The sequence below is a fragment of the Sturnus vulgaris genome, chromosome 10 (assembly GCF_052056855.1).
Source record: "Sturnus vulgaris isolate bStuVul1 chromosome 10, bStuVul1.hap1, whole genome shotgun sequence".
Classification (NCBI taxonomy): domain Eukaryota; kingdom Metazoa; phylum Chordata; class Aves; order Passeriformes; family Sturnidae; genus Sturnus; species Sturnus vulgaris.
In genome coordinates this window covers 2276743-2289532 of record NC_142252.1, presented here as the reverse complement: position 1 = coordinate 2289532, position 12790 = coordinate 2276743, and the positions used below count along the sequence as shown (strand labels likewise).

The 12790-nt window shown below is 44.8% G+C and overlaps 1 protein-coding gene across 1 annotated transcript in view; it reads right to left on the bottom strand.

The window, feature by feature from the left end:
• Nucleotides 1-12790, bottom strand: part of GPC1 (glypican 1) — a 191757-nt gene that overhangs the window by 22543 nt on the left and 156424 nt on the right. The window contains exon 3 of the mRNA XM_014870295.2: nt 1346-1737. Within this exon, the coding sequence (XP_014725781.2) occupies nt 1346-1737 (392 nt within the window). The remainder of the gene's footprint in view (nt 1-1345; nt 1738-12790) is intronic.

The following is a 12790-nucleotide window of genomic DNA, read 5'->3' as shown; positions in this document are numbered from 1 at the left end:
TGTCATGTTCCCCACATCCTGCTTGGTAAGTGATGCCCAAGAGAAGGAAAATTCGGGAAGTGGAGACCAGAATCAAAATCTAGTGGATCAGAAGCCTACATGAAGGTGGGGGAAAAATCTGCTGTGTGTTGGTATCTCAGGTCCTTTCCTTTGGCTGATACCATGACTGCAGTCGCCCTGCCAGCCTGTTTTACCCACCAATCCCAGCTACAGGCAGGATCACACCCATCGAGTTGGAAATCTCTGCCATTCAGAGGATTTATGAAAAGTATTTTGCTTTTATCCCCCTGAAATTACATCATTCTCCCCTTTTATCTATCTTAAGTGTCAGGAGAATGTGATGTTAATGAGATGTACAAAGGCTTTTGGGTAGCTGAACAGTTTTACAGTCCCACATTGATAAATTAAAGCATTTGTCACTGTTACACATTAATGTTTCTTCCTGAGATCAAAGTCTGGATTTGCTGCGTTAGGTGGGACCGTCCTCTGCCCTGCATCACCACACATTACCTTCCAAGGAAATGAATTGTGGTTCTGGATTTTTACATTCACAGTTTAATCACACCCTGATTCTCACACCTGCTGATTCCCATCTCCACATGAGGTATGCAAGCCATTTTTTTATTATGGATTTTCTCTTTGCTACCTGTGTGAAAAGCCTGACTATCTTGTTTCAGGACAATCACTTTCTTCTGGCTCTGAAAGGCTGCTTCTGCAGCAGAGAATACAGACAATTTTCTTCCTTCTGGAACCCTGGATTCAGTCATGTTAATTTACATTTATATAGCATCTTTCATCCCTGAAGATCCCAATGCACTTCACAAACTCCCCATCTCTGTACACAGAAGCTGTACAAATAGACAGGCTACATAAACAGACACAGGATCCTCTGCCAGCCTCTGAAACACATCCCTCTGCCTGTATTCCCAGCACACCAGCGGCCATCCAGCTCTGCACCCTGCAGCACATGTCCATCAGGGAGGAAAACACAGCAGTGTGATTTAGAGGCATGCCAGGGAAGCACGAGGAATCTGGGCAAGCAGCAGAATGGCTTTACTGAGCCTGGCTCAGTGACATCTGCCTGGCACTCTGCTGCACGGGTTAAAATGAGGCAAAAGCTGATTTGTGGTGAATTCCATCTCACTGCCTGTCAGTGCCTGTAGAAGTCCAGGTTTGCTGCTCCCTCCCACTGATGGGTAACCCTTGAGCAGTTTATTTTTTAAAACTGGAAAACATCTGCTCTCTTTGCAATGAAAACAAGGGGAAATAACCCCTGCTCCCAACAGCAGCAGCTGAGTGGCTGCAGCCAGTGTGAGGACGGAGGAGAAGGGAGAAGCCAGCATACCTGAGACACCTTTCTGACCACGTCACTGCCCACCAGGAAGCCCTGAGCGTAGGAGCGCGCCGCGATGAAGGCTCGGGTTGCCTTCATCTTCAGGTCCCTGGGCACCTCCCCGAAGGGTTTGTGCTGCTCGGCGTGTTTGACCATGCAGTCCAGGTACTCGTCTGTGATGTGGTACTGGGGGTTCAGCAGCTTGAAGAGCCTCTCCAGCAGCCGTGTCCAGAACTCATTGAGGGCCTCCTCCAGGTTGATGTTGGAGCTGCGGTAATAGCGGCGCAGCTCGCTGTACAAGTCCTTGAACACCTTCACATTTTGAGTGTACAGTTCTCCGTACATGCTTGGAAAGGCATCGTAAAGGGCCTTTTCTGACTTGTTCAACAAATCCTGGAAATAACCTGAAAGAGGAGAAAAAGGAGAGGTCATGTATCAGTTGGACAGGCTGGAATCCAACAGGCTGTGTCATTTGGCAGCACAACTGAATATCCAGAGAAAAGAGAAGGGCCCTAACAGAGCTCTTCCTCCAACCAATATTACCAAACTCTCAGATCTGAGCCCTGGCCATGAAGGTAAGAAGGAGGAACCTGTGGACACACACATTTAGAGAGCTAGGGAATTACAGCTTGGAAATCCTTTTCAGGCCTGGATTTCTCCTGACTCTCAGCTCCATTCCCAGGCTGACAAGCTGACTGCAGCTTCAGTTAGGGAGGAGTCTCCCAGGGTGAGAACATGGTGACAAACAGAGTGGAATTCATCATCAACATTAACACCTGGTGTCTTTCCCGTGGGACACATCCTGAGGTGCTGTCCCAAGGATGTTTTTCCCAATTGTCCAATGAGCTCCTGTCCTGTCCTAGCTGCACTAACACACTTTAAATCCGGGCTGTCTGTACAATAAATTGGCCTTTTTTCCCCAAAGAGGTCTGTGTGTGTTGCTGTCCTTTCTCTTTGCAGTGCAGTAACCACAGGAACCCTCCTCCTCCCCCATGCTGGAGAACCCTGGGCCTCTCCAGCTCTTCTGGCAGCCTCACCTGGAAGCAAAGCTGGGTCCCTTTTCTGAATCCACAAAGTGTCACAGTGTCACTCCTAAGTTTTCTTCACAACTGGCATTGCTTACACAAACCCTAAGCTGCCACATGCTATTTCCAAAGCCCTGGTAAGATGAAGCAGGGCTGCCAGCAGGGTGCCAACCCTTCCCAGGACATCCCTGGTGGTGGCAGCCAGGCTGGCTCTGGGCACAGCAGAGTCCAGCTGCAGGGTCAGGAACAGGCACATCTTCCTGAGGGTTCCAAGGCAGAGCTGTACCCAAGCGTTTTTTAACCAAGGCCCACATTATCTGGGGTTCTCATCCCATTTGCTTACTTGGCTGTGCATCTGCTTTTGTTTCAGCATAAATAATGGAGTGGTTTCACACTCATGGTTCAGTGGTCTCAGATGTGACAGAAATGTGACTCTTGCTACACACAGCATGGTAAGAATGACAGATGTGACTCCTCCCTTACCAACATCTTTAGGTATTTCCAACATCTCAACTGCCAGCTACCTTCAGACTGAGACTGCACAGTAGGGAACTCATAGCAGGATTGGCCTGATCCAATTAATAGATTTACACAACCAACTTTAATCATCATTGAAGTCAGTGAGAGGAAATATAATTTAAATAATAATTTTAATTTCAATTACATTTGTACTTTTGGGCACTTTTTGAAGCAAACCTGATTAAACTATTCTGTAAATCTAAATTATTATTTTTTTTTTTTTGGTGATGCGTGATAAGCTCTAGTGGAAAGAAACTGTTAATCAATTAAAATCAAACAGCATGTATTTAGGTACTTTGCAGTGCTAGACATATAAGAAAAGAAAGAGAAGCTCCTGAAAAATGCATACTGCATGTACAAAGCTTTATTAAACAAAGTATTTTTTGAGGGAGTGGCACTGACTACAAAGACCTCTAAAATTGTAGAACTAGTAAAGCTCAGATCAGTAAGTCTTGCTTATATTCACTGCCTGACAAGGGCCATACAAGCTTTCCTATATTAATAATAATCTCTCATTGGTTTCTCAGATTTGAATGAAGCTAAAACTGAATTGACCAAGTGAAAAGAACCTTCTGCATCTGTACCACAGGTTGCTAATACTGAAAATTCCTGCGCTATTTTAAGAAAGCAACACCAAGCATTAATAGCCTGGCCTTCTCCAGACACTATAATAGATTAAAATTTGATCTAAGATATTTTTGTTTTTAAAAGATTGTGAGCAAACTAGGTCTTAGCAGAAGTCTGGTTTAATTACTTATGCAGAAAGTAAAAATCTGTTATCTAGAATGTTGAATAAAAATTGGTTTTCAAATGTACATCGGGAAGAAATTAGTTTTTACTCAACATGACTGGGTTGGAAGTTTGTATCTCCAGCCATTTTTACTGGGATCCTTCCATCTCTCAAATGACTGATTGTGCACCTTCCTCACTAAAACTGGATTTCTCCCTAAAGACACCAGGTATCAGGGCATCAAAGTCACCTATGACCCTGCAATGGGGGGTTCTCAACAAGGAAAAAAGACAAAAACTGATCCCATCAGATTAATAAAAAGAAATGCTGCAGTCCTGCAACAGAAACAGAATACAAAGTTTCTCTGATGCTGATGAGGAATCTAAAAGCTCTTCCCTACCTTAATGTATCATTACAAACACTGCTGGTTGCCCATTCACAAGTTAATTAAACTGAGCTCAAACTCCCTTCCTTTTATAATCAGTGTTCTTTTCTGTGTGACAAGAGACAATAACTGAACAATTTGCTCGGCAATCAAGGTATGACATGCAGCTTTGCATTCACCAGCAGGAGGAAGAAAACACCAACAAACACAGCCCACTTTGTCAATTCAAGGCAAAACTACTTTCTTTGTTTTGCTACAAGAGAAACAAGATGTATATCTCCTTGTCAAAAAATTGGAGCCTGCTCTCAAAAAAGTCAGAGCTAATTAAGGGCTGATGAACCCAAGTGAGAGAACACCGATTACAGCCAATTCATTCGTGGCTGCTTCTCACAAAGTTCTTCTGGATTTCACACACTAAGGGAGAAAAATATCTACACTAGCCAGCGAAAATTAATTAGCAATTAAGTCTACACCTGTTTGTGATGAATGGCTGACCTGGCAGGGAATTTAAATGCCCATTTTGCAGCATCGGAAGGCACCACAAAGTGAGGTTTGTCACGAGGGATGCCAACTTCCCTGCTCCTCAGTACAGTGTCAGCTGAGATGCAGTAACACTGCATCTTCTCCTTAACTCTCCCTGCCTGCCTAATGCCCAACCTTTTAATGAGTTTAGATGTGTCATAGATTAAGGATATGCAGGGCCTTAGGATAAGACAACTTGCTGAAGGACAGTTGAGTCTCCTGCCATTCTACCTTGATTTCAGGTAGAAGGAATTATTTATTAGAGGGGAACAGCTCATTATCTGTGAGCCATGGTGGGTGGAGCACCCTCAGGCAATGGGGGGCTCCAAGTCTCCAATAATGCAGCTGTCCCACTGTTCCTATCAGAAGCTCCCAGAAACAGACCAGCAGGTCCCTTTGGCCACTTGGTCACCACTGCTGGGTCTGCCCTGGCTCCCAAAGCACGATTGGAGGCTTCAGCTCAGGCAGGGCATGAGCACATGGAGCAGCTTCACCCAGGTCACACGCTGGACACAGCCCAGGACCCCTGGGCTCTGCTGTCACCACTTCCCTGTGCCAGCAGCAGGCTCAAGCCATGAACTGCACTGCAGCACAGGGCTTGGTCACCTCTGAATGGCAGGGATGGAGGGAAAGGGCTACCGAGGGGTCAGTGTGCAGCTGTAAAGCCCTTCTGGCTCCAGAAGGCACCACTGCCCTCCCATCCCTGGGGGCAGCAGCACAGCTGAGGTGGCTCTGCAGAGGTCACCTTCCCTCTGAAAGGATGCATTTGCTTCCACTCTGAGTCACAAGAAAGCAGCTACAGATTTTGTGGACCTGTGCTGAAAAACTCATGGCTGTTCTTGGCTTCTGCAAGCCCAGGAATTTGACAGTACTAGCCAGAGACACTACCTGTGAGTCAACTGCTAAATCCATCACTAGCCTTCCCCTCTTTCAAAAAGTTTTCTCAGGAGCCATGGACAGGTGAGTCCTTCCTCACCACTGCCAGCTGAGGGACAACGCTGAGGCTTTTCAACACCAGTACTTCAGACAAATCAAACTCAATTTTCCCTGGGCCAATGCAAGACACAGCTCCTCAAACAAGGCCACTCCTACATGAAACATCAACTTTCACACCCTTTTGCTGCAAAGTATTCAACAGAAAAATAAAATGAAATTGAAGTCTGTTTTATTACTATTATTATTGCTTCTCACTTGCAGGCTCAGAAACAAGACAAAGGAAATTTGCCTTTTGGCAGAGGCCAGGTCTGAAGAATTCTGCCTCAAATGCAAAAATGCCAGAAAGTTATGAGTAAAGAAATGAAAAGTTTTTACAATCAAAACAATTCTGCCATCCTGGCTGGGCTTTCTCTTGGTGTTGTAGTGACAAAAACTTAACTTCTTAGAGAATTAAGTTTTCAACCAGAAACTATAACCTTTGCATTCAAGAGAGATTGCAAACCCCCACCCATTTCCCTGCTTCACAGCTTCCCAGTGTTCGCAGCTCATATTTTCACAGTTTCCACATTTTCACAACTCTGGATTCCAATTGGGAAGCTGTGAACAGCACGGCAGGCACTGGCAGTTTCTCTCTGAAGATAGAAAGTTTTGAGTTTCTCCTTCCTCAGCTCCCCCCAGAACCAAATACTTCCTCCAAGCTCTCTGCTACCATTTGATCACTCAACATCTGGAACACACTGGGGTTCCTTCGACTAATGTAATAATGGAATGTGAATGGATGCAGGAGGGAACAAGAGCACTGAAGGAAGAACACCTAAATGCTCTTCAGGCAAGCAGCAGAGCTGGCTTCCTTCATGCCCCATCAAATTTGAGAGGCATGCTAGAGGAAATATGAGAAATGGAGAAAGCTGACTGAATTACTTTCCATCTGAATATTATTAAAATTTTAAGCAGAAAACTACAGCACAAAATGTCTTACAACAAGGAAGAGCTGAGACTGTAGGAACACCAACGGTGCTCTTGAGAAAATGCTGCAAAAGTTTTTGCAGTAATAGGTGAAATAAAACCCATTAAATTAAAGGTGGTCAGACAGCTTTGCCTGGTGAGCTCTGTTTGTGGTCTGAGGGTGTTGCCATGAACTGCCAGGACAGATGGAGGTGGGGGCAACAATGTAGGGAGGAGGAAATGTCAGATCCTGTGCTGTAATTTCTCAGTTTTGAGTGAGCACATGAGCCTGTGGTGGAATTCACACAGGGCCAGAGCCACAGAGCTCTGGAGGAAGGCTGGGCAAATATGCAGAGAACAAACTGCTGTGTGTCAGGACAGGCCTGAGAACAGGAGGGGAAATGGAGCTGCTTCTGTGATGTCCTGAACCCCAGCCAAAGCAGGGAGAAAACAGGATGGAGATGTTTGCTACAGCACAGCTCCTGCTCAGTGCCAGCCCTGTTGGTCTGAGGAAGAGCCTTTTCCTGAGCTGAGCTCCCATTTAATACCCTGCTGCGCTTCCCAACACCAATTTGCTTCTCCAGTTGGTTCTAATGCTGCTCTTGCAGTCAGGCTACTATTAGAAAGGAATAATTCAGCAACAGGTTTAAGCCATTAAAATCCAAACCTAATGTGTTCATGTCTATTTTATTCACTTCGGCAAGTACAATGACACTTTATTTATAAAATTGTTATTATTAATTTAAGTACTACCCATGGCTGTGCTGAAGAGCTGATATCAATCCAAGAGCAGTGATATACTCTGGTTCTTACCTTGGCTGTGCCCTTCCACAGAACATACCCACAGTGAGCCTGAGTGACTGAGGCTCCATGTGCAGGTAGCTCTGGATGCAGCAATCCTGGTGCCATTTTCCTGAGGGGTCACCTCACAGCTTCACATTCCTATAGAACTGCTGCTCTGGGGCTCTCTCCTCTGTCCTGAGCCACTTTGAAGAACACAGTCCCTCTCTGCTGTCTTCTGGATCACTCTCATGTACATCCCTCCCAACACCCCTCTTTGGTGGCTGTCACCAAGGAGGCATCAGGAAAAACCAAGACTCGGATTGAAAAAAAAAAAAAAAAAGCCCAAACAAATGGAGATAAAATCAGCTTTTCCCTAGAAGCCAAAGGTTGAGTGGTGTGAATGAGTGTGCTAGGATGCAAGAATTATGATGCCTTTAGGTAATACAACTTCAAGACTTTTAGGATTTGCTCCAAAGGGCCACTTGACTGACATTTCCTCTGTACACTGTGTCCTGGGAGTGTGTGCTGAGAACTGTGTGGGAACACAGAGCTGAAGAGATGTTGTGGGTCAATGAGACAAAAAGTGCCAGCTCTGCCATGCAAGAATTTTGTACTCTCCTAAACCTGCTCAGTGCCCAGAACAAAAGCACTTCAAGATTTTGACCTGGAAGGTTGGACCAGGGCACCTCCTCTGACAGGAGGATTTCTTTTCTCAATTTCTGGTCAGAGTTCATTCTTTATCCACTTGGTCTTTGCCAATATGCTCCTACAGTTTCAATTTTTTTTCTTCCTGGAGTTTACTCTTTGAGACATTTACACATCAAGTCTCACACTGTCTCAGCATCCATGCTGCCTTCCTACACAAACATAGGTACCTTCCCCTCTTCACACCTGACAGGTTCTCCAGTGCTCTGGATCACTCCACTACCTCTTTTCTTCACCTCTTCTGCTCTTCTTAGCTGTGGGTGGTCAGAAGCACAAAGAACATCTCCTTTCCTTCACTGGCAATAACACTGTGGATACTGCAAGGACTGCACTTGCCTTTTTTAGGAGCCCATCACATTAGCATTTCACAGACTTTCTGCCACCAACTGGTACATCCCTAATTCTCCCCCTTGCTATTTCCAACCAATTAATCCCCAGCTGTACGCCTAACTCTGAAATACTGAATTCTACCCTGTTTCTATTATTTTAGTTGTCATGGTTATCCACTATCCTCTTCAATAGTGACAACTTTTCCCAGCACTGTGCTGCCAATTAATCTCATGACTGCATTTCCTATCATTTGTGCCAGTTTTTAATGGGGCTGTTAACCAGGATGGGGTCTAGGCCTGTCTTGGGAACCATGACTGGGACCTCCCTCCAGCTCAGCAGCTCATCTTTCAACACAGTGTATTGCTGCCTCCCCCTTAGCTAGTTCACCTGATAATTCCTTTACTAATTTCCATCTTCTTCAGCTTAATTAACTACTCAAGGCACAGATGCAAATGTCTTTGAAGTCTCCTGGGATGGATTAGTTGATAGAACAGACACACCATGAGCAACAGTGAAAGCAGGCTTTGCATATAGGATTTGACTGAATCTCTACAATCTGGATCACTCAAGCTGCCTTTAGGTAAGAGCAAAAGCTGGTCTTCCTTAAACTGGTTTAGACTGGGACATACAGAAGACAGCTTGTTTCTTGTGGTAGGGAAAAAGAGAGCTTTTTGAGAAAACAAAACCTTTTCCTGTAAAAGAGAGATGCTGTTGTGTGAAAATGCTGTTTGGAACAGGGCTCTGCCCATGAGGAAGCACCTCCAGTCACTCCAAAGAAACTGCACTTTTTCTGCCAGGACTTGGATAACATTTTCATTTCATTATGTTGAATGGCAGAGAGATGTAATTATTTGCAGCAATTTCTTCTTCTGCATATTGCCTCTCCTCTGTTTCTCCAATTTCCCAAGACAGGTTGCCTTTATCTAAGTCAAGCAGGACTGGATCCAGCTACCAAAATAAGGGAGTGGAGGATGTTCCCTGGCAAGGAAGTTCCCCAGAGGAAAGAGCTGGCCCTTACTCCAGGATATTCTGCTTGTCCTCCTGATGAGCACTAGGGCCCAACAGGGTGTCACCCAAGGTGACAGCAATAAGCCTGGGTGTCACAAGCACAGGCACAGAGACCGTGTCCATCTCCAGCAGCAGCTCTCTCCAAAACATGGCTGATGAAGAAACCAGTTTAGGCTTTGGTTATCCCAATGTGCTCAGTATTTCCATCCTGGTGACCTTTGGAAACAGCTCTGTACAAATTTAAGACACTCCTGAAGTCAAGTTCAACAAATCTTCAGAGTCATTTGGGGCTGGCGGTAAAGAACACAAAATGATCTGTAGGAGTGGCAGGACATGGAAGCAAAACCTGTGCATAGACTGCAGAATTAACAGGAGTCAGCATCCCCCCTTGGAGCACCAGAGCCTGCTCCAGCATTCCCTCCTGCCTGGCAGTGTGACAGCGAGGGGGGAGCTGGAGCAAGCAACCCACACCTGCCTGGAGAGGAATTCCAGGTGCCACACAGACCCTGGGATATAAAATGCCACAACACATTCTGCCAGTTGCTTGGTAGGTCCTTGATTGTTGAGGCTTGGAATTTCCATGTTGGGAACTTGGGAAGCAGGGCAGGTGTGGGGCAAGGGCAGCTCCGAGCTGCACTGGGGAAGTGCTGCAGGGTGGGATGATGGGGCAGGAGGTGGCACTGAGGGCAGTGTCCCCATCACTGGTGCTGCAGGGTGGGATGATGGGGCAGGAGGTGGCACTGAGGGCAGTGTGCCCATTTTGTGCAGCAGTGAGCAGGTCAGCAGGGCTGCAGCACTGCTCCCAGGCACAAGAACAGTGTGTGAGAGTGTGAGAACAAAGACAAGCTGTACGCAGGCTAGACTGCTCACAGGGTTTTTCCAACCATCGAATTCCAAGCCTGTTCCCTGTACCTCTCCAGCCTGCCTGGCAGAGAATGAAGAGCTGTGCTGCTGTGAGGAGACCTCTTGTAGACTGAAGGCCCTTGTAGAGGGGATTTACTCTGTTTGCATCCAGAGTGAGACAAGCAAATATAAGAGATGTGAATCTTAAGATTATTTTACCCACGTGTTTTCCTGGGATCTGAGCTGGCAAAGGATTTTAATCATGGCACCTTCTAAATATACCTGTGCTACAACAAGAGACTTGCAGCAAATTATGAACTGCAAATATTGCCCCAGCAGGCTCTTATCACACAGATTTCAGAGCAAGCTCTCTGTTAGATAAGGACTGGGGAGATGTGTGGGTGGGATTCATAACATGGGAGCCAAGTCTGACCTGGCAGCTCAGTCCTCACCTGAGGAAGGGCAGGCACTTCCCTCTTTAGCATAAGCTGAGCTCTTCTTTACAGCCACTCCTCTCCCTCTGGACTGTAGTAGGAATTGGGATAACTGAGCCAGAGCAAGCTGAACTTTTCAAGAAATGAAATTTTGTGAGATAAATTTAGGTCTCATTTTTTTCCTCCAAGAAAGCCTGCATTTAAAGGCAAACCAATAAGCACCACAGCTATCACTGACAAGAACATAAGGGCAGTAAAATTAACTGCTAATACTGCCTGTTCCTTTCCAGGTTTACCCAGTAAGACCTGAAGGGCTCCATTTCTCCAAGGCTAAAATAAACTCAGAAGTTTAACAATAGTGAGGGTTGCTGGCAGTTTTAAAAGGTGTGATATACACCCTGGATACAGCACACACCTCTAGAGCAAAGGTATTTTTCACTCCAGACAGAAGTGTTCCTCAGCTCCAGCTGAACACTGGAGCTGGTGACAAGCTGCAGAGACAGGGCAGGAATGAGACAAGCAGTGGATCTGCTCAGACTCTTAACAGCACTGTTTTAATTGAGAAAAGTATCAGTGAATTATTACTTCTTTAGAATTAAATGTATCTGTGTCTGCAAAAAAAAGCAGAGGAAACAACCCTGCAGTTTGTGTCTGTTTTTGACACTTTCTGCATTCACAGAGGGGCTCGAGCATCCCCATTACATGGTTTTACAGATCAAAATTCCTTGTTTGAGTCCTGCAAAAGCTGTGGCAGTGAGACAGATCTGACTTTGGCTTTTTATCTTCTTCATTAGTGTTGCCCTCTGCTTCGAATGGCCTCTAGACAAACTATTTATTGTTGGGTTAATTAGATCATTTGGATCTATGCTTGCCACTGCATTTTTTGCAGTCTAGAGTATCTAAGACACACGGTCCTTGAATCTCTGAGAATCTTGAGTATGTGACATATGGGTTTTCCCAAAGGAAAAAGGAGGATAGGAATTACTGGCTGTAGGGATAATATTCCAGACAGGCTAAGTTCCCCTGTTATTACTGCAGGAGTTTATCTAAGTCTGTATAAAGCCCTTAATCTCTAGTGTTCTCTCCTTCAGTGCCTTCAGAAAATAACTTGCCTCTTTGTAAAAATATTTTGCTCTCATGGAACCAGTATGAAAAGGAGAAATAGGTAGGGATGGCTGTAGATAGCTAATGTTGAGATGCAACCTGAAGAATGCAGCACGTGTGCACCTCTGACAGCTGGGAGTGACAAAATGTACATACAGACAATCACATGCACCTCTATTATTGGAACCATAAACAAATTAGTCTCAATTGCTATTTTAATAGAGATGAAATATGGGTATCTTATATACAGCTACTCTGAAATAATATTAAGACATTACAGCACACTTTTAAAAATTAGGAAGAGTCAGAAAGATGTGGGTAACAAAGCACCCTCTCAGCCCTTCAATGCATGGGGATTTTCCTAGGGATAAACTCCTCTTCTTCCCCCAGGTACCTGCTTCAAAAGAAGCAAATTTTAGCAATTGTTGAGGAAAAGAAATTCATGTTCCCTGGCATATATTACAATAATAAATTCAGCAGCAAATTTTATTTTCTGCCCCATCTGATGGCACCTGCTCTGTTAAAAACTGCTAACTTTTCACCTTGTCCAAAGATAAAAATCTAGATAAAGGCAGATTTTTCAAAGGACCCTAGCACCACTTAACTACTTCTGTTTTAAAACACAAAGTCACTTAAAAAGCTAAAGGGAGATTTAAGCTTAGCTTATCCAACTTTTTCCTTCAAAGTGTTGTCTGCTGTTTTTGTTAAAGGTTGTTAGGTATAAACTGGTTATAACCAGACTGGGATAAAACCACTGGATTCTCTGATCTTGGGAGCTTTGCTTGGCTTGGTAGCAGTGGCTGCAGCCAAGCAGGTGTTTGAGCACCCTGAGTATTGGATCACAGAAAAGCACCTGAGTGGAAACACTTCTTTCTAAATGGATGGATACAGATGTGGCAACAGAGCAGCTCAAGTGTCCTGTCCCTTGACTTGGTGTTGAAAGCCTCATGAAGAGTATCAGTTCAAAACTAGAATGAGTTAAACGCTGAGATACCAGAACCTACAGACACCTAAGCTGTAGTTTACCTCTACTGAATTACTATTGGCTGATTTTGCTTAATTTCATCGAGATAGAAAAGAGACCTTGTCCAGTACTCAGACCTTTTACAATGGTGTCTGAATATATTTTCTAACAGACATAAACTTTTTTATTATTATTTATTTATTTTTTAGTTTGTGGACTGTACA